General features: G+C 37.4%; 1 protein-coding gene across 4 annotated transcripts in view; it reads left to right on the forward strand.

Annotated features, from left to right (window-relative positions):
• Positions 1–237: 237 nt before the first annotated feature.
• STIL (STIL centriolar assembly protein) overlaps positions 238–19,195 on the forward strand; it is a 110,378-nt gene continuing 91,420 nt past the window's right edge. For 2 of the 4 annotated variants that reach the window (XM_033916275.1, XM_033916278.1), the window contains exons 1-5: positions 238–564; positions 2,840–2,916; positions 3,358–3,462; positions 8,713–8,825; positions 11,631–11,818. In XM_033916275.1, the coding sequence (XP_033772166.1) occupies positions 2,843–2,916; positions 3,358–3,462; positions 8,713–8,825; positions 11,631–11,818 (480 nt within the window). In that variant the 5' untranslated portion in view covers positions 238–564; positions 2,840–2,842. Of the gene's footprint in view, positions 565–1,819; positions 1,941–2,839; positions 2,917–3,357; positions 3,463–8,712; positions 8,826–11,630; positions 11,819–19,195 lie in introns of all 4 variants that reach the window. The other 2 variants (XM_033916276.1, XM_033916277.1) reach the window with 2 other exon arrangements.

Consider the following 19,195-nt stretch of genomic DNA (forward strand, 5'->3'; position numbering starts at 1 on the left):
CCTTTCATATGAAAACTAATAGGTAGCTGGCAACACTTACAAAAATGCATTTTGCTTTCCTATTTCCAGTGATTGATTTGTTTTTCCTTTTCAATGCTCTGATTTCTGCGTCTCATCGGTTGCTGGGTAACACTTGCTTCTTTGACTTTGCTCAGTGCGCCTGCGCACCAATGACGGCCTGTCTTTTCCTACGACCGTTATGGAACGCATTTAAAACTGCGCGCGAGAGCCCGTGCGTGCTTGCAGGGGTGGCTCCTGATTGGTGGAAAGGCGAGCAGAACGGCGAGGGATTGGCTGGCGCGGGATCTGGCCTGGGAGACAGGAAATGGCGCCATCCTCGCATTTGGGCGCCCTCCTTATTGTTTAGGTTTTAATGGACATTTAACTGTAAGTTTGTCGTTGCCGCCACTGAGGGACGTGTTTGCCGCCGTAGCAATTATTGCTACTTTTTTTTGTCTGCTCTCGTATCGTCTGCGTGGGGCGCCGGATTGGGTCGGAGGTCAGTCTGTGAGCGCTGCGTCCTGTCTGGTTCTTCCGTCTCGCACCTGCGGCTCCTGGTCCCAGGTAAGGCGCAGGCCCGACTGCTTTGACCGTGGTAAAGGAGGGGGAGAAATAAACGGTTAGAGGAATGGGCTGAGAACCTGGGTGGTCAAGGTTCCAAATCCTGCTGTTGTTCCTTTGCGATCTTGGGCAAGTTCTTTAACTGTTGCTCCCTTGGTGCAAACTTGAGAAGAGGCTGATTCTAAGTTCCCTTTTGAGACAATTGTGCACCCTTAAGGTCCAATCTGTGTGCACGTTTTTGGATGCATGGTGCAGGCATGGGAGCACATAACATTAAAAGGAATGGGTAAATTGAGGAAGTCGTGCAGAGAGCCCAACCATGTACTTACATGGGTTGTGTGAGCACAAAGCATTAAAATGAATGATAATGAGGTCATTGAGTATTTTCTTACAATCCAGTGAAGGAAACTGGCTTTTTTGACATATGCTGGAGGTGAGTGATTTGCCAGATCCAGGGTAGTGTAGGTTGATTGATAACTTCGTGTCTCTTTTTTGTGATTTAAAAGGCCTTTTAAAAAAATCCAGCCAGAACAGTATCTGCAACTTGAACATATAAAGAGTGCAGCAGTAACATGTATTGGAACTATACATTTTGATCAGATACATATGTATCCATTGCAAAAATTTCATGTGAAACAGCAGCTTCTGATCTGTGCTGGCACTTTGGCTTTTTTTTTCAGACATGCGCAAAAGATGATATAAGTAAACTTTTATGCATTCAGAGCTTGCATGCAACTAGCTTTTGCACAGTGTGGTTTTAAGGTTATGGTAGAAGCTGCACACAGCTTTACTGTGTGTCTCCTGCATTAACCCAGTGTGAAAAAACTATAATAGGTCTGTGGCAGTGTAGAAGAGCTGGTTGGCAGGATTTAATGCAAGGTTTTGGGACCGACTTGTCTCTTTTTTTTTTATTTTTTCTCCAACCAGACAATTGCCTGCAACTTTAAATGCAGAATGGGATCTAACTTAGAGAATGACATGGGGACAAATTTATCCTTGTCCCCTCAGGAATTCAATTTTCCCATCCTGTCCCTGTGAGTTTTGTCGCTGTCTCTGTCCCATTCCTGTAAGCTCTGCCATAACCACGGGGATGAGGAAAAATTTGTCCCCATGTTATTCTCTAATCTAACTGCATTAAGCTTGTGTCCTATCACTTTTGCTTTGTTTGGACACATCTGCACATAGAAGCAGATAAAGGCCAAATGGCCCACCAGTCTGCCCATCTGCAACATCCACTATTTCCTCCTCTCCCTAATAGATCCCGCTTGCCTGTCCCATGCTTTCTTGAATTCAAACACAGTCTTTGCCTCCACCACCTCTACTGGGAAACTATTCCACGCATCTACCACTACGAACTGGAATATTGGCTTCATAAAAATGTATGTGCAAAAATTATTTTCAGAGTTAATATTTACATGTAAAACATTATTCCAGTTCATGTTCACATATGTGCTGGTGCTTTCGTTTACTTGGGATATGCTCACAGTATAGGCTTCCTTACTGCATGTGTCAAGCAAGCTTTTTCTGCTTAGAGTGCAAGTTCTGCACACGTTGAATATGCATCTTGGCTTACTAAATCACTATGTTAAGCTTCTGAAACTTTGGGATTCAAAGCAGAAAACCTGTGCATAGAGAATGACACGGGGACAAATTTGTCCCCGTAGGAACTCAATTTCCTCATCCCTGTAAGTTTTGCCACTGCTCCATTCCTGTAAGCTCTGCCTTAACCACACAAGCCTTGAACACTTATGATTTTAAAGTGTTTGAGGCTTGTGTAGATGAGAACAGAGCTTGCAGGGACAGGAAAAGAACTCGTGGGAATGGGACGGGAAAATGAGTTCCCACAGGGGTGAGGAAAAATTTGTCCCCGTGTCATTTTCTACCTGTCTGCTCATAGCTAGCAGAGACGCATCTTGCAGCCATTGTAGAAACCACATCCCACTCATTGGTGTGGTAGCTTGTATTCCCCGTACTTAACCATGCTTGGAGATTGTGATTAGCTGATGCATTTAATGACTTTCTTCACATTAGTTGAACCCTTAATGCAGTTAGTATAAGGTTTTCTCCTATTTTGTCAATGTGATAAACAGTATTGGTAAAATCAGGTTCCGTGCAGAAATTTAGGCAAGCAGATATATTGCAGATAAGTCTCTTTCTACTGGAAATAATGCGTTGACCTTTGAGAGTTCTGTTCATTCATAAATGTGAACTGTAGTACTGTACATAAATATGCAATGTGTCCACTAATTGCATCCTTTTGTGTTTTTTATTTTTGAAGAAAATGAGCATTCAAATTAATATGAAGAACCTTCCATCATATGTCACAGAAGTCACAGAAAGACAAATGAATGCTAAGTATGTCCAAGGAGTTTGTTTCTACAAATGTATCATCTCCTGTTATAAGATTAAGATATAGTGCCTTGCTAGACTTGCAGGTTAAAGAAATCAAATGAACTGCATCTGCTAATATATAACTGCTTGCTGAGAAGAAGAAATTGTAAAAGTAGTTTTCTATTTATGTTTCAAATAAGAATAAAATCTATTATTTGGCATTGGAAACAGTCCCAGTGACAGGTCATCAACATAGCTCTTAAAATTTTATATACTTTCCTGTCTCTTCCCCCCCCCCCCCTCCCAGGGCAAAAAAAAAATTATAGATACCATTATATTATATTTTATATAAAAGCAGCTAGTGTTCTGTAAGATTACAAGACAAGCCCAGAATCTAGCAATACATGTTCGGTTGACATGTTTTTAAAGTTTTACAATTTTTACCTTTTCCTATTCTCCCCAAAGGAATATATCTAGTGGGATGCCATTCAGTTTTCCTCCATCTAAAGTTGCTCTTTGGGATCCAACACCAATGGGAGATGCCATTGGTTTACACCTCTCTTACTACAGGTACCAGACTGTTTAACTTATAACTAATAACAACAAGCTTTTGATGATATTGACAGGAGTTGCCATTCAACAAATAACGTATAATTGGAAGGATTGTACAAGACTGAATTATTGTTTTTGGTGGAACTCAGTATGTCATGTGTTTTAAAATGGAAAGAGTGTTAGCAGTTCAGAAGGGTTACTATAATAAATTTAAGGATGTGTGGGGGCCATTATTAAATTATTATAATGAATAATTTACACTTTTCCCAATCTTAATTTTTAGATGTGGATTAGGGGTGAGGGATGGGTTGGATTTTTGCTAGTAATATATATCTGATTTATATGATTTGGGTGGGGATAAAGGGTTAAATCTTTTAGTGATTTTCAAGTGATGTATTTTAATTGCTTGATATTTATTGTACACTTGATGTAAATATAAAATAAATAAAGAATTAATAAATATGAATGGAATGGATGGGGGATGGAATAATCTTATGTATCTGAATATATTAAGAAAATTCAAGTGATATATTCATTCTTAATTGTTTATTAATTGTACACTTGATGTAAGTTTTTAAAATGAATAAAGAATTAAAAAAAAAAAATATTTACTTTAATTCTAAAAAAATTGTCTTGTTTTTCACTAATTTTAATTGAACAACCTGAAGATCAAATTTTATTATTATTTTTTTTTAAGAATTGCACTTTAAAATTTTAAACTACCATCGATGCTGACAGCTATTACTTTTTTCTTTTTACATTTACTGATGTTGCAAACATTTCAAATTCTTAAGGAGAACTGAAAATGGTAATCCCGTAGACAAAACTTGCTTAATTTTAAGGCTCAGCTCCACTAGACAACATTGAATAGTACCATCTTTTATGTACTGTTACTTTAAAATATGATAGTAGTAGAATCATAAATGAGCTATATGCAGTGCTAGACCAGTTCAAACCAGTAGCTAATGTCTCCTGACCAACATACAGGAGGTACAAAAAAAAAAAAAAGACTTCAGAAACATCACTAGAGCAGAATATCCTGGAACTTGTATTTCAGTACCTCTAGCAGATGATGTGGGTTGGACTGATGCAGTTGGATTTTTTTTTTTCTTTTAGGCCTGATTTCCATGGTCACAGTTCATTGCCCATGTCTTAGTGTTAGAGTTTCAGGGTCTGCCTTGGTGGAGTACCCTTGGTTCATTTGGAGGGGCACTTTGCTTTCTAATGCTCCAAGCTCTTATAAGAAAACTTTGCCAGCAGGGCCATAGACCCTATTAGGCCCCCCAGTTCCAATGGAGAGCCTCAGGTTTTTAAAAATAAATCTGTTCTGTGAATGTTTATACAAAAAAATAATGCTCCAGTGTTGCATTAGTCATGAGATAAGACAGCTCGGCTAATGGGGGATTTCCCTTCCCCCCCCCAGCCACAATTGGCTGATGGGAAGCCTACAGAAGTTTTATTTGCTCTTTTGGTGGTGTGAAGGGTCGCGACCACTGGAGAAATAAGTGTGTGTATTGGGGGGGGGGGGGTCATGCCTTAAATCCTCCACTGGTCTGCTTGTCAGTTTTGGGCACTTATATGCAACTCTAACTCTAACTGCCGGCGTCTAAGTTCCCTCTAGGAAAGTTTTGATTATGATTGGGGTACATCCGTATTGAAGCCCGCCAGACCAAATGTATTCCACGTATCGGCAAAGGTGGAAAGAAGAGGAAACGAGAGCTGACGTTAAAAAGCGAAGTGAAAGAGGCTATTGGAGCAAAAAAAATCCTTTAAAGAATGGAAAAGGATCCGAATGAAAAAAATAAGAATAAACACAAGAACTGGCAAGTTAGATGCAAAGCATTGATAAAGAGGCAAAACCTCATAGCAATTTTTTTTAGGTACATTGGAAGCAGAAAACCTGTGAGGGAATCTGTGGGACTGTTGGATGATCAAGGGGCACTCAGGGAAGATAAGGCCATAGCGGAAAGACTGAATGAATTCTTTGCTTCATCTTTACGGAAGAAGATGTAAGAGATCTACCTGAACCAGAAATGGTTTTCAAGGGTGATGATGCTGAGGAACTGAAAAATCTCAGTGAATCTGGAAAATGTACTAAGCCAAATCGGCAAGTTAAAAGGTTATAAATCGCCAGGACTGGATGGTATACCTCCCAGAGTACTAAAAGAATTCAAACATGAAATTTCTGAGCTACTGTTGGTGATCTGTAACCTATCGTTAAAATCATCTGTAGTAACTGAAGATTGGAGGGTGGCCAATGTTATGCTGATTTTTTAAAAGGGCTCCAGGGGACATCCAGGAAATAACAGGTCGGTAAGCCTCACTTCAGTGCCGGGCAAAATGGTAGAAATAATTATAAAAAATAAAATTGTGGAACACACAGACACACATGATTTAATGAGACGGAGTCAGCATGGGTTCAGCTGAGGGAGATCTTTATTCTAACCTTCAAAGAAGTCAAGCAAATTTGTGAAGCAACATGTGGATAAAGGTGAGCCGGTTGATATAGTGTATCTAGATTTTCAGAAAGCTTCTGATAAAGTTCTCACGAGAGGCTCCTGAGAAAATTAAAGTGTCGTGGGATAGGTGGCAAAGTTCAATTGTGGATTAGGAATTGGTTATCGGATAGAAAACAGAGGGTAGGGTTAAATGGTCATTTTTCTCAATGGAGGAGAGTAAACAGTGGAGTGCCGCAGGAGTCTGTACTGGCACCTGTGCTATTTAACTTATTTATAAATGATCTTGAAATTGGAATGACGAGTGAGGTGATTAAATTTGCAGATGACACTAACTGTTCAAAGTTGTTAAAAGCATGCGGATTGTGAAAAATTGCAGGCGGTCCTTAGGAAATTGGAAGACTGGGCGTCTAAATGGCAGATGAAATTTAATGTGGACAAATGAAAAGTGATGCATATTGGGAAGAATAACCTGAATCACAGTTACCAGATGCTAGGGTCCACCTTGGGGATTAGTGCCCAAGAAAAGGATCTGGGTGTCATAGTAGACAATACGATGAAGCCTTCCGCCCAAAGTGTGGCGGCAGCCAAAAATGCAAACAGGATGCTAGGAATTATTAAAAAAGGGATGATTAACAAGACTAAGAATGTTATAATACCCCTGTATCGCTCCATAGTGCGACCTCATCTGGAGTATTACGTTCAATTCTGGTCTCCTTTTCTTAAGAAAGATATAGTGGCGCTAGAAAAGGTTCAAAGAAGAGTGACCAAGATGGTAAAGGGGATGGAACTCCTCTCGTATGAGGAAAGACTAAAACGGTCAGGGTTCTTCAGCTTGGAAAAGAGACGGCTGAGGGGGGAGATATGAAGAAGTCTACAAAATCCTTAGTGGAGTAGAATGGGTACAAGTAGATCGATTTTTTATTCACTCCGTTAAAAATTACAAAGACTAGGGGACACTCCATGAAGTTACAGGGAAATACTTTTAAAACCAATAGGAGGAATTTTTTTCACTCTGGAACGCATTGTCAGAGGATATGGTAAGAGTGGATAGCGTGGCTGGTTTTAAGAAAGGTTTGGACAATTTCTTGGAGGAAAAGTCCATAGGCTGCTATTGAGAAAGATATGGGGGAAGCCACTGCTTGCCTTGTATCAGTAGCACGGAATATTGCTACTCCTTGGGTTTTGGCCAGGTTCTAGTGATCTGAATTGGCCACCATGAGAACGGGCTACTGGGATTGATGGACCATTGGTCTGACCCAGTAAGGCTATTCTTATTTTATGCCCACCCATAACACATCTCCCAACATGCCCTTTTGCTCTCTAGAAGCACAGCAGCTTAGAAGTACTGCTGCACATCCAGAAAGTTGACTTTGATTATTGGCACTTGGACGCCCCTGCATTAGGACATCCAAGTGCCAACTTAGGCTGGTGTTTGGACATTTTAAACTTTTGATTATGAGCCCCATAGCTTCGAGGAGAGAGTCCACTAGGAAGTTTTAGATTTTTTGATGGTAAGAGATCCATGTTCTTATAATGAAAAGGACCTAGATTCCTTTTCCTGTTCCATAAAAAAACAATACCTTTTCTCATCTGTTGAGTATGAGAAAAAAAATCACTTTGCAGCATTGCTGATGTAGGAAGTCCTGCACATGCTTTGTGAACTACTCTAGAAGACTGAAATTTATTTACCAACTCTGGTTCTGTGGGATAATGTCACCTACTTTTAAGGATAGATGTTTTGCCATCATAGGAGAATAACTTAACAAGTAAGCAACTTTACTTTTTGTCATTTTGAAAGATACTTCAAAATTTGTCAGCAGGCAGTACATTTTTATTTCCACTATTTTTCACTTCATTATGTAGTCCTGTCAATTAACTTGTTTTGAGAACACTTTGGACAAAAGAGAATGCATCTCTAATACAGTAAAACCTTGGATTGCAAGTCACTTGGTTTACAAGTGTTTTGCAAGACAAGCAAAACATTTTATTAAATTTTTAACTTGATTATACAAGCAGTGTCTTGCAATACAGTATACACACGTCACAACTTAGCCGATGATTCTTCTATCTCTGATGCTGCTTGAGTTTAGTGACTGTTTTAAATGAGCGAGGTCTTGCAATACAAGTGCATATAGTATTTTATATTAAAGTTTTTGGGTTGTGGAACAAATTGTCTTGAGTTTCCGTTATTTCTTATGGGGAAATTTGCTTTGATATACGAATGCTTTGGATTACAAGCATGCTTCTGGAACGAATTATGCTCACAAACCAAGGTTTTACTGTACTTGTCTTGGAAGTATTCCATCTGCTAGTGTTCATCACAGTAGCAGAATCTGTCTTTCCTAACATCAAGCATGACCTTTTTGGTGTGTCCGATTCTATCTAGCCTAGTCAAGACAGATGATCTGCTTCATACTTAAGATCGCGGTTGCGGCTTTATTTGATTTCGCTGAGCAGTATTTCCAGTGACATAGACTCCTATACTTCTATAGCATATTCAGGAATGATGCATGGCCACATTAAGAACAGTGTGTGGTTGTGCATGCTGTACCTTAGAGGGAACACTGGTAGGGACAGTTGGCCCTTTTGTCAGCTGATAGCAGAGGTAAGCAGCAAGAATCTTAAAATCTATAAGTTCTGAGTTACATACAAATATGACTTAAGAACAGCTGTAAAAACATGATTCGTTCTTAACCCAGGAACTGCCTGTATTTTACATTTTTACTGAGTACTTGATCAGCAAAGTACATTTGAATGCAATAATAGTGATGCAAAATACTAAGGCAACTTTAAAACTTTATGTTCACAGAAATCCGAAACTGCAGGTGGCAGAAAAGGCTGTTCGTCTTGCTTATCGCCATGCCAAAAATGAAAAAAAGCTCTTCTCATGCTTTTTTCTTGCTTCTCTTACAATAGATGACGGTAAATAAGCTGTGAAACTTATTTTTGTGAACCAAACAAGGAGGTTGATGCAGAAAGCTGTGCATTAGAGCTTGCATGGCTTCTAACAAACTTTCCACAATTATCTGCTGGATGTAGTGTTCAATGAGCATGCAAATTACTGTCATTCCTGCCTCTTCTGTCATGTTCCCCCAATGATTTGGGGTGTGGGGGAGGACAGACTGGGGACCCAGATAAGCTTGGTGGAAGACACTAGATACCAGGGCTTCAATTTTTTTTAAGGGGGATTGGTGGATCAGGTGGTCATCTTGGAGTAGGGGGAGGTCTTGAAAGGACTGTAGAAGGGGTTTTAGTTTTGGGGTGGGGTGTTGTTTGGTTTTTTTAACCCCAAATGTATTGCTGCAGAAAGGTGAGCTAACCTTTCTATGCCACCTCAGACCTGATGTTTAAGTTCACATGTTGTGCTTGCTTTAAACTCTTCTGCAGCTGTTGCATTGGGTGGAATACCTAATAATTTTACCATGCTTTTAAAGAAGTTGTTTGCTGGGGCCTAACAAGGTTTTGCTTAAGCACAAAACCGTATTTTGTGTATGGCAGTGGCTTTCATTGTCATATACCTTTTGCTAACCACAAGCTCTTTCCCGTAGTAGCTTTCTGCATTGAGCCCAAGGTTGGTTGGTTTGTTTGTTTATTTTTTTAATGTTCATGTTTTGTGTTCTAGACTTTTTTTTTTCTTTAAAATATTACAGTAGATTTTGCTTCCTTTTAGGAATTATTGTACTGTAATGCAGCAATGTTAATTGAAGCACAGTTTAAAATAAAATTTCTAATGCAATAGATGTGCCATTCTGGATGGCCAGGTTATATCCCAGTGCTCGCAAGCCATGCAAAAGGAATCCACTCCAGTTTTTTTAATCCCTCCTACTTCAGAGGGTTCTGTTGGCTCCTTCAGTTTTTGGGTTGTTTTGTGTTTTTTTTTGTTCTGCAAATGAGCCTGAAGGAGTGTTTCTGATCTGCTCTACTTATTTCTGTATTTTTGGGCATTTTTTTTTCATCTTTTGGTACCAAGAGCTTCTCTAGTCGAGGGTCCAGCTCTACCTGTATGGAGGAGAAGCTTGAAGTTTTCGGCTGACAGGCCAATCCCTTGTGGATCCTGTTAGCCAGCCTGCAGAAGCCTTTTTGGAGCTCAGGGCCATTCCCTGGTAGCATTGCTCACCACCAGCTCTGCAGGGTCTTGCAGGGTGCCAGCTGCATTTCGCTGCCTCCCTTTTTGTATGTGCTTAAACTGACTTGGGGGCAGTAGAGGAGGAGGAGGAACACTGCTCTATTGCCCTGCTAACCAAGCTGGAAATACGTCTCCAGGTAGAAGCTTGTGTGCCACTGCCTTCTGTTGGGTTGGAGGCGTGGGTCTTCAAGGCTATAGGCCAGGTAGGTGCAAGCCCCATTTGCTCCTGCTCCTGTTGCCTACATCTGTCGCATATATGGATGGCCACCAAGCAATAGTACCATGAAACTACTGCTAGAGCAGCAGTCTCAAACCCTTTGCAGGCCACATTTTGGATTTATAGATACTTAGAGGGCCGCAGAAAAAATAGTTAATGTCTTATTAAAGAAATGACAACTTTGAATGAGGTAAAACTTGTTATGATTTATAATCTTTCCTTAATTGCTTCAGATAATTTCAGCTATACACAGCTGAGAGCAGTTCAACATGCAAAAAAATGAAGTTTAGATAGTTTTTCACTTTCTGCATGTTGTACTGCTTTCAGCTGTCTATAGATGAAATTATCAGAAGCAATTAAGGAAAGGTTTATAAACTATAAAGAGTTTTACCTCATGCAAAATTGTGATTTAGATTCTAATCTAAAGTATTAACTGCAAGATACAAGATTATGGTGTAGTCCTCTAAGCTTTTTTGTAGAGGGGAGAATAAATATCCGACTTGAGCCTGGAAAATTTGTGCCATAAGTGTCCAGTGGTTGCGTCCAACTGCCTTCAGCTCTCACCTCCTCCAGCACCGGACACACCTGCCATCTTACATCAAGCAGTCACTGCCAGGAGAGGTGCCGAATTTTGAGAGAGTTCACGAGATTACATACACATGCACAAGCTGCACTGCCGCCAATGGTTACCTCAACGTTCTGGAACATTGCCCACCTCACTGCTGTAACCTCACGCAAGTGCTTTCCTGCGTCCTCTCCTCTCCACCTCACAATCGCATACAGACACAGGAAAGCGCTTGCATGAGGTTACAGCAGTGAGGCGGGCAATGTTTCAGAACAATGGTAACATACCGAGGGCCTCAAAATAGTACCTGGTGGGCCACAAGTTTGTGGCCCACTGTGCTAGAGGTTGTGGCAGGCATTTTACAGATGGAGCTACCAGGGTTAGGAGCAGGTGGTGGTCATTGCTATCTTACTAGACCACCAGGGAACTTAAGGTAGGCTGGGCTGGGGGGGGGTGGCGTCTGCTATGGGGAAAATTCATGAGGGAGGCTTAGATTTGGAGGGGAGAGTGCACACAAGACTTGCTTTAAATATAGCTGAATGCAACCCAGAAATAGCTGTAGATTAGGATACACTTCAGCAAGTATATTTTCCTTAAGGAAGCTTCTATGATGGCATGTAGTGGAAAATCTGCATATTTGAGGATAAGCAATTTAGACTCTTCTACAGATTTATTAAACATTGTCTGCTGTCACTGGTGTGGCTAGTTATCTTGATGTCTGCAGAACACTCTTTAGGGATAAACAGTTTGGCTCTATTTGTGTGTTTGTCTTTACTCAATATTCCATATAAAATTTTAATGCCACGATTTTCTTTTTAGATGATGAAGGTGTAACTCTGGTAATAGATCGTTTTGACCCAGGTCGTGAAGTAACTGGTTCTTTTAAAAAAGTGCCGACAGCTTTTCTTCCAGGAGACTTTTTGATTCCATGTTCAGTTGACATCCAGAGACCATCTTCTGGAAACCTAATAATCCATACTGCTGAAGACTTTAGTTTGGCTTTTAAGGTAAATATGTTTTAGAAAAGAATGGACTATAAACTATTTCAGGCTACTTGCTACTGTAAATTGATGTTCTTTTTTTTATACTTCTTTATTCATTTTTAAAACTTACAATAAGTGTAACAGCATATAACATCATTTTATACTTAAATACATCACATAATAGCCTATCAAAATCTAATTCAGATTCCATATCCCTCCCACCCCATACTCAATTTGCACTCATAAGAAAACCAAAATACCCCCCCAACCCCATCCCCCCACCTTGGACATGCATTTTTAAGGGGAAAAAATTGTGTTCAATCATTACAATATTTTGTTAATGGCTCCCAAATATCCTGAAATTTCTTAAAATTCCCTTGCTGCATGGCAATTACCCTTTCCATTTTAAATATGTAATATAGAGAGTTCCACCAAAAGCTATAATTCAGACGATCCCAATTTTTCCAATTTCTCATGATATGTTGTATGGCAACCCCTGTCATAATGAGTAATAACTTGTGATTGCTTGAAGATATTTGGCTCCTAGCTCTCATTGATGTACCAAATAATACCGTATCATAACAATAATGCCACCGGATTTTCCAACAAGCTATTTATTTGACCCCAAATTGATTTCCAAAAAGCATGTATCAATGGACAATAGAATAGCAAATGATCTAATGTCCCAACTTCAAGATGACAGTGCCAGCATCTATTAGACTTAGAGCTATCTAACTTCTGTAAATGAACTAGAGTCCAAAATGCTCTATGTAATAGAAAAATGCAAGTTTGTCTCATAGACATGGACACAGTACATCTCATCCTCCAAGCCCAAATTTGTGGCCATTGAGACACAGTAATTTGATGCTTTATCTCAATGCTCCAAATGTCATGCAGACCTATCTTTGGCTTCTTATTTAAAAATTCAGATATTAATTTTATACCGCTGAGCGGCCTGATGTCCCAGGAAGTCCACCTGAAAACATAAGAAGATAAATATGAAAGGAAAAGAAGTAAAGAACGAATAATAAACTAAAAATAGATCGACGTTGGAACCGGAACTCACTCGGACTATATAGATTTGTGAAAAGAAAAGGATAACATACTGGTTATAGAAATATCAAGAGGACATGGAGGAAAATAATAATTAATTGGAAGAATAACGAAGATGGAACTGATACTTAATTGACTTTCATAAACTTCAAAACAGAGAAAAATTTGACATTATAAACATAAAAATGTGATCAGGAAGTATGATATATGAATGAGGTATGCTTCTGCTTTTGAAGGAAGGGAGCTCTGGATTGAAGAGATTTATCGTATGCTTAGCTTCATATTTCTGAAACGTTCTCTGTATTTCAAAGATAAGTACTATAGAAACCAATAATTGATTGGATTTAAGCTAATGAAAGAAAAATTTCATTTTACTATGTATAAGTATAATATGAATATAAAGAGATATATTATTTCATATATTTATATATGATTTAAAATAACATGAAGAACAGAAATGGAATTTATAAAGGTGATTTATATGAAATATAATAAGGAACTCAAATTATATTTCAAATTATCTGAATCAATACATTTATAATAAAATATGGAAATATTGAAATGGGTAGATAATAATATAATTTAAAGAGTATAATTAAAATTGGATAAAAAAACAACCTGTTTAAATGTTATAAGGAATGTTAATGAAAATATTAATTTTCTTTAATAATATTTGAAATATTTGTGACTTAATTTTTGATTCTTAACAGGAACTGGACTTTTGTGGAGTGTTTTGATACCGATCTAATATGCGTGTTGCCAAGTATTCACAGCTAATATTGGGGGGGATGGGAGGGAAGAAAGGGAGGAGAGGGAGGAAAGGAATGGGAAGAATATATTATTACAATGTGTGGATATCTGATCGCAATAGTCATATGATTTTATGTCAAATTTTAACTATAAATGTAAATGGATATTAAAATTTTTACAATTAATGTCAATGGTTTAAACCATCCTATCAAAAGAAAGAAATTATTAGGATTTCTCCACAAGCAAAACGCAGATATTTATTTCATACAAGAGACACATCTTTCAGATACTGAATCTAGGAAGCTAACAGGGGGTTGGATATCAAAATGTTTTTATTCACCTGCTTTAGGGAAAAAGGCAGAAGTAGCGATCCTGATAAATAAGAAATGCAATGCTGATTTTAAGTTAATAAATTTTGATCCTTCAAGAAGGTGGGTACATATTTAAATGGTTCTGGGAAATACAACCCTAGATTTATTTAATCTTTATGCTCCTAATTCGAACCAAATGGAGTTTTTCAATCAAATTCAACAGATATTATTACCACTGGCTGCTTCTAATTTAGTAGTAGCTGGAGATTTCAATGCTGTAATGGATCCAATTTTGGACAAAAAACCAAGTAAATTTATAAAATCTTTAGGATTAGATAATATGGTACAATCTTGTAATTTAATAGATATATGGCGTATTCTTCATTTTAATGATCGGGAATATTCATTTTGTTCTCAGGTCCATAAGTCTTTCTCACGAATTGATTATATATTTGTCTCTAATAACATTGCGCAGCGTGTATTAAATGCAGTTATTGATCCCATTATAATTTCAGATCATGCTGGTGTGTGGATTAACCTTCAGAATTATGACATTGATCAATTTAACTCAATATGGAGATTTAATAATGCTTTACTAGCAGACTCGAATTTCATAGAAGATCTTAAATTAAAAACGCAAGAATTTTTTCAAATTAATGATTCAGATAACATTAATATTGAGATTCTATGGGACGCTTTTAAAGCAACAATGAGAGGAAATATTATTTCATATTCAGCTTTTATTAAAAAACAACTTAAAAACCAATTTGATGATATGGAAAAACAAATTAAAATTTTAGAAAATAGATTAATTGAGAAATGGGAAAACAATACACTACAAGAGTTGTTAAAAGTAAAGGTTAAATATAATGAGATTTCTTCTCAAATTGTGAGGAAAGATATATTTTATAAACAAGTGCAATTCTATGGCAACTCAAATAAAGCTGGAAAATTATTAGCAAATTTTATTAAAGCAAAGAAAAGAAAATCCAAGATTATTGCAATTAAAGACACACAAGGTAATACACACACCAACACTAAAGATATTTTAACACAATTTCTTGATTTTTATAAAGAATTATATTCTTCTAATTCTTATGAAAAGAAAGAACAAGATGGATTAACTTTCTTAAATTCATTTATTGGGACAAATGTTCCGGATCATATAAAAAGAAGTTTAGAAGAACTTATATCTTTAAAAGAAATAGAAACAGCATTGAAGTCTCTTAGAGTTGGATCCGCTCCAGGTGGAGATGGATATACTGTTGAATTTTATAATTCATTTCAAAATATTATTTTACCATATCTGTTAAAATTGTATCAATATCAAATGAATAATGGTAATATATCAGGTACTATGGCAGAATCGATAATTATTGTCTTACCAAAACCAAACAAGGATCCTACTCTGGTTTCAAATTACAGGCCTATATCGTTATTAAATGTAGACAATAAACTAATTGCTAAAGTATTAGCAATAAGACTGGCAAAAGCTCTTCCTTTTATTATTGATGTACACCAAACAGGATTTATTGCTAAAAGACATTCATCAAATAATACTAGACTAGCATTTCACTCATTAAATTTAGCAAAAAATATTAATGATCCAGCTTTTCTAGTATCTTTAGATGCAGAAAAAGCTTTTGATAGAGTGGAATGGACTTTTATGTATCAAGCTTTAGAATGGTTTGGTATAGGCCCCGATTTTGTTAAAATGATTCAGACATTGTATAGCTCTCCTACTGCAAGATTATATATTAATAATAATTTATCAGATAGATTTAACTTGTGTAGGGGAGTTAGACAAGGATGCCCTTTGTCTCCATTACTTTTTGATGTTGTTCTAGAACCTTTATTAATTGCAATAAATAAAACTAAGGATATAAAGGGAATCACGTTTTCCAACTGGGAATTTAAACTTTCAGCCTATGCTGATGATATTTTATTATATTTAATAAAACCGGAGACTACTATTCCATGTATACTTAATTTATTAGAGATATTCGGTAAATTTTCAGGATATAAAATTAATTGGAATAAATCTGAAGTCCTTGTACCAAAGGACTATTTGATTCATATTCATTTATCTGGAAAGATGATGGTTTAAAATACTTAGGAATTATGATCAAAATACAATTGAAGACACAGTCAAAGAGAATGAAAAACTTTTATTAAGAAAAATAACAGAAATGTGTGAGCAATGGAATCCTTTACATCTTTCTTGGTGGGGAAGAATTCAAACAATTAAAATGATGATTTTGCCTGTGGTTTGCTACCAAATGAGTATGATACCAATATTTTTTCAGGGGTCATTTTATAAAAAATTAAATAATATTCTCACAAAATTTGTTTGGTTTGGGAAAAGACCCAGAATTGCTTTAGTATCTTTACAAAGACCAATTGTGGAGGGAGGGGTAAATTTTCCAAATTTTTATAGGTACCATCAAGCCTATATTTTAAGACAGGGAATGTATTGGATCCTCCCAGATCTCATGGAAAATGTAACAGATTGGTTGTATTTAGAATGGCGGCTCCTGTTTCCATTACATTTAGAACATTTAATTAGCATAACAATGCCTAGAAGATATAAAGACAACAGAATCATTTCAGATACATGGAAAACATTAAGATATATAAGTAACCTATCACCAGAACCAATAGCTAAATCACTTAATCAATCTATTTGGGTAAACTCCAGGATCAAAATTGGCGGATTTAAAATCGTCTGGAAACAATGGATAATTGCAGGTATACGGACATTGAAAGATGTCATTTCAGAAGGATCATTGCTTAGTTTTTCACAATTGCAAAATAAATTTGGACTAAATAAAACACAATATTTTAAATGGTTGCAATTGAAGCATGCCATTCAGGTAGGGTTCTCTGAATGGAAAGATCTTAATACTCAATATAGTCTGCAGGTTTTATGTTTCCAGGCGGATTTCTTGGGACACCAAGCCGCAAAATGGTATAAATTAATATATGGATTTCTAAATAAAAAAAAGAAAACTGGACTTAGGGATATTTGGAGTATTGAGATTGGACAGATAATTTCTGCATCTCAATGGCCAAGATTCTGGTCCTGGAGATTAAGATCTACAAAGTCAGCATCTATGAGTCAAACATGGATATTTTTATTACATAGAGTGTTATGGACCCCGACGCGCCTGCAAAAAATAGATAGTACTAGATCCAATACTAGATGCTGGCATTGTAAAATAGAAGTAGGGACATTAGATCATTTACCTTTTTTTTGTCCCTGCATAAAGGCCTTTTGGAATTTAATTTGGCCCCAAATTAACAAATTACTAGAAAATCATGTAGGTCTTTCATATGACACAATACTATTTGGTACTGCAATGAGAACACAAAGTCCAATATCAGCTAATAATAATAAACTGCTTTTAATTTTGACAGGAGTCGCAATACAACAAATCACTCAAAATTGGAAGGACTACACCAAGTTAGATTATACATTCTGGTGGAACTCGGTTTGTCATATATACAAAATGGAGAAAGTAATAGCGTTACAACAAGGGAATATACATAAATTTAAGAAAATATGGGAACCATTGACTAAATATTCTAATGATCAGATATCTTAACACATTGATAATATTATTAAAGGGTTAGGGTGGGATATAAAGAATTCTTGTATATAAATATGGAAAAAAATAAATAAATAAAAGGGGTGGGTTACATTATTTATGATATGATATAGTAAATATATTTATAATAATTATGAAATAATCAAATATAACATATGTGAAATATTTATTGTATGAATATAAAATTATAAATAAAAAACAAAACATAAGAGCGGCAAACTATGCTGATTACTAAGGTTTTTCCATTCAGGGAACCCCACCTGAATTTCCTGCTTCAACTGCAACCATCTATAATTTTGTGATTTATTAAGACCAAATTTGTGTTGCAATTGTGAAAAATCAAGCAGCTTACCATCATAAATAACATCCTCTAAAGCAGTGTTCTTCAACCTTTTTACACCCGTGGACCGGCAGAAATAAAATAATTATTTTGTGGACTAGCAAACTACTAAGACCGAAATAAAAAAACACATTTTCGCCCCGTCTCCACAAGCTCGGTCCCCACAAACCATCTGATCCCATCTGCACAAGTCTCAGTTATGATTTTATATTGAGCGTATTTTATTAAAGTATAAAAAGAAACAATATTCTGTACAATTGTCATTTTATAAATATAAATATTCAGAGCAAGGCCCAACAAAACCCCTGTCTCCCCTCCCCTTAACATATATCCCCTCTACTATCAAGAAAACTGAACAAGCCAAATTATTACAGAATGCTACATAGAAATATCATGCTAACAGAATATTGCAGTCACACATGATAGGAATAGTGTTAGGCTTTGCAGTCCCCAGTTATGTCTCTAGCAGGATATATATTTCAAATCTGATATATTGTAATGACAAAATAGAAATAAAATGATTTTTTTCTACCTTTTGTGGTCTCTGCTTTCATCTTCTTTCCACTCTTCCTTCCAGCGTCTGCCTGTTCCATTCACTGTCTGGCCTCTTCCCCTTCCATATGTATCTGACTTCTTTCTATGCCCCTCTCCCCTTTCCATCTAGCCTGTGTCTCCTCTCTCATTCATTCCAGCTTCACTGGTTTCTTCATTTTTATCTCTCCTACACCAGATCTAGCATCTTTATCCCTCTCTCATTTCTCTGCTGACCCCCTTTCCAGCATCAATCTCTCTCTACTTTCTCATTCCTCTCTCTCCCCTTTCTCTCATCTGATCTCTCCATTCCACCCTGACCCCCTTTCCCCTCCTGTAATCTCCCTGCCAGCTGTTTCCTTCCTTTTTTCCTTCTCCCCCTATCCAACAGTAGCTCTCTTCCCATCCCTTTCCCTCTTCCCCTCCCAGCAGCATCTCTCCTTCTACCTCCCTCCAGGTGCACTAGCAGCTCTCCCTTTATCCAGCAGCTTCCCAGCCTCCAACAGTGGCTTCCTTTCCTTCCAGCAGCTCTCAGTACTTGCCTGCAGCAGTGATTTCCTTAGGCAGCTTTGGGTCCATTGCCGCCTCTTGAGGAAAGGGGAAGTTGCCAAAGTGAATCACTGCCCTGGTAAGTACAGAGCTGCTAGGAGAGGAGACAGCCACTGTTGAAGGCTCCCTATGATCTTACTCCTGCTGTGCCCTGCACATTTGCGACCCCCCCCCCAACCCGGCAAAAACAGCTTTGCACCGCAGGCCCTGCCACCCAAGACGAGCCGGAGGCCCCTACCCGCCGCATCCTGCATGTGGG

The sequence above is a fragment of the Geotrypetes seraphini genome, chromosome 12 (assembly GCF_902459505.1).
Source record: "Geotrypetes seraphini chromosome 12, aGeoSer1.1, whole genome shotgun sequence".
In the NCBI taxonomy this organism is placed as follows: Eukaryota; Metazoa; Chordata; class Amphibia; order Gymnophiona; family Dermophiidae; genus Geotrypetes; species Geotrypetes seraphini.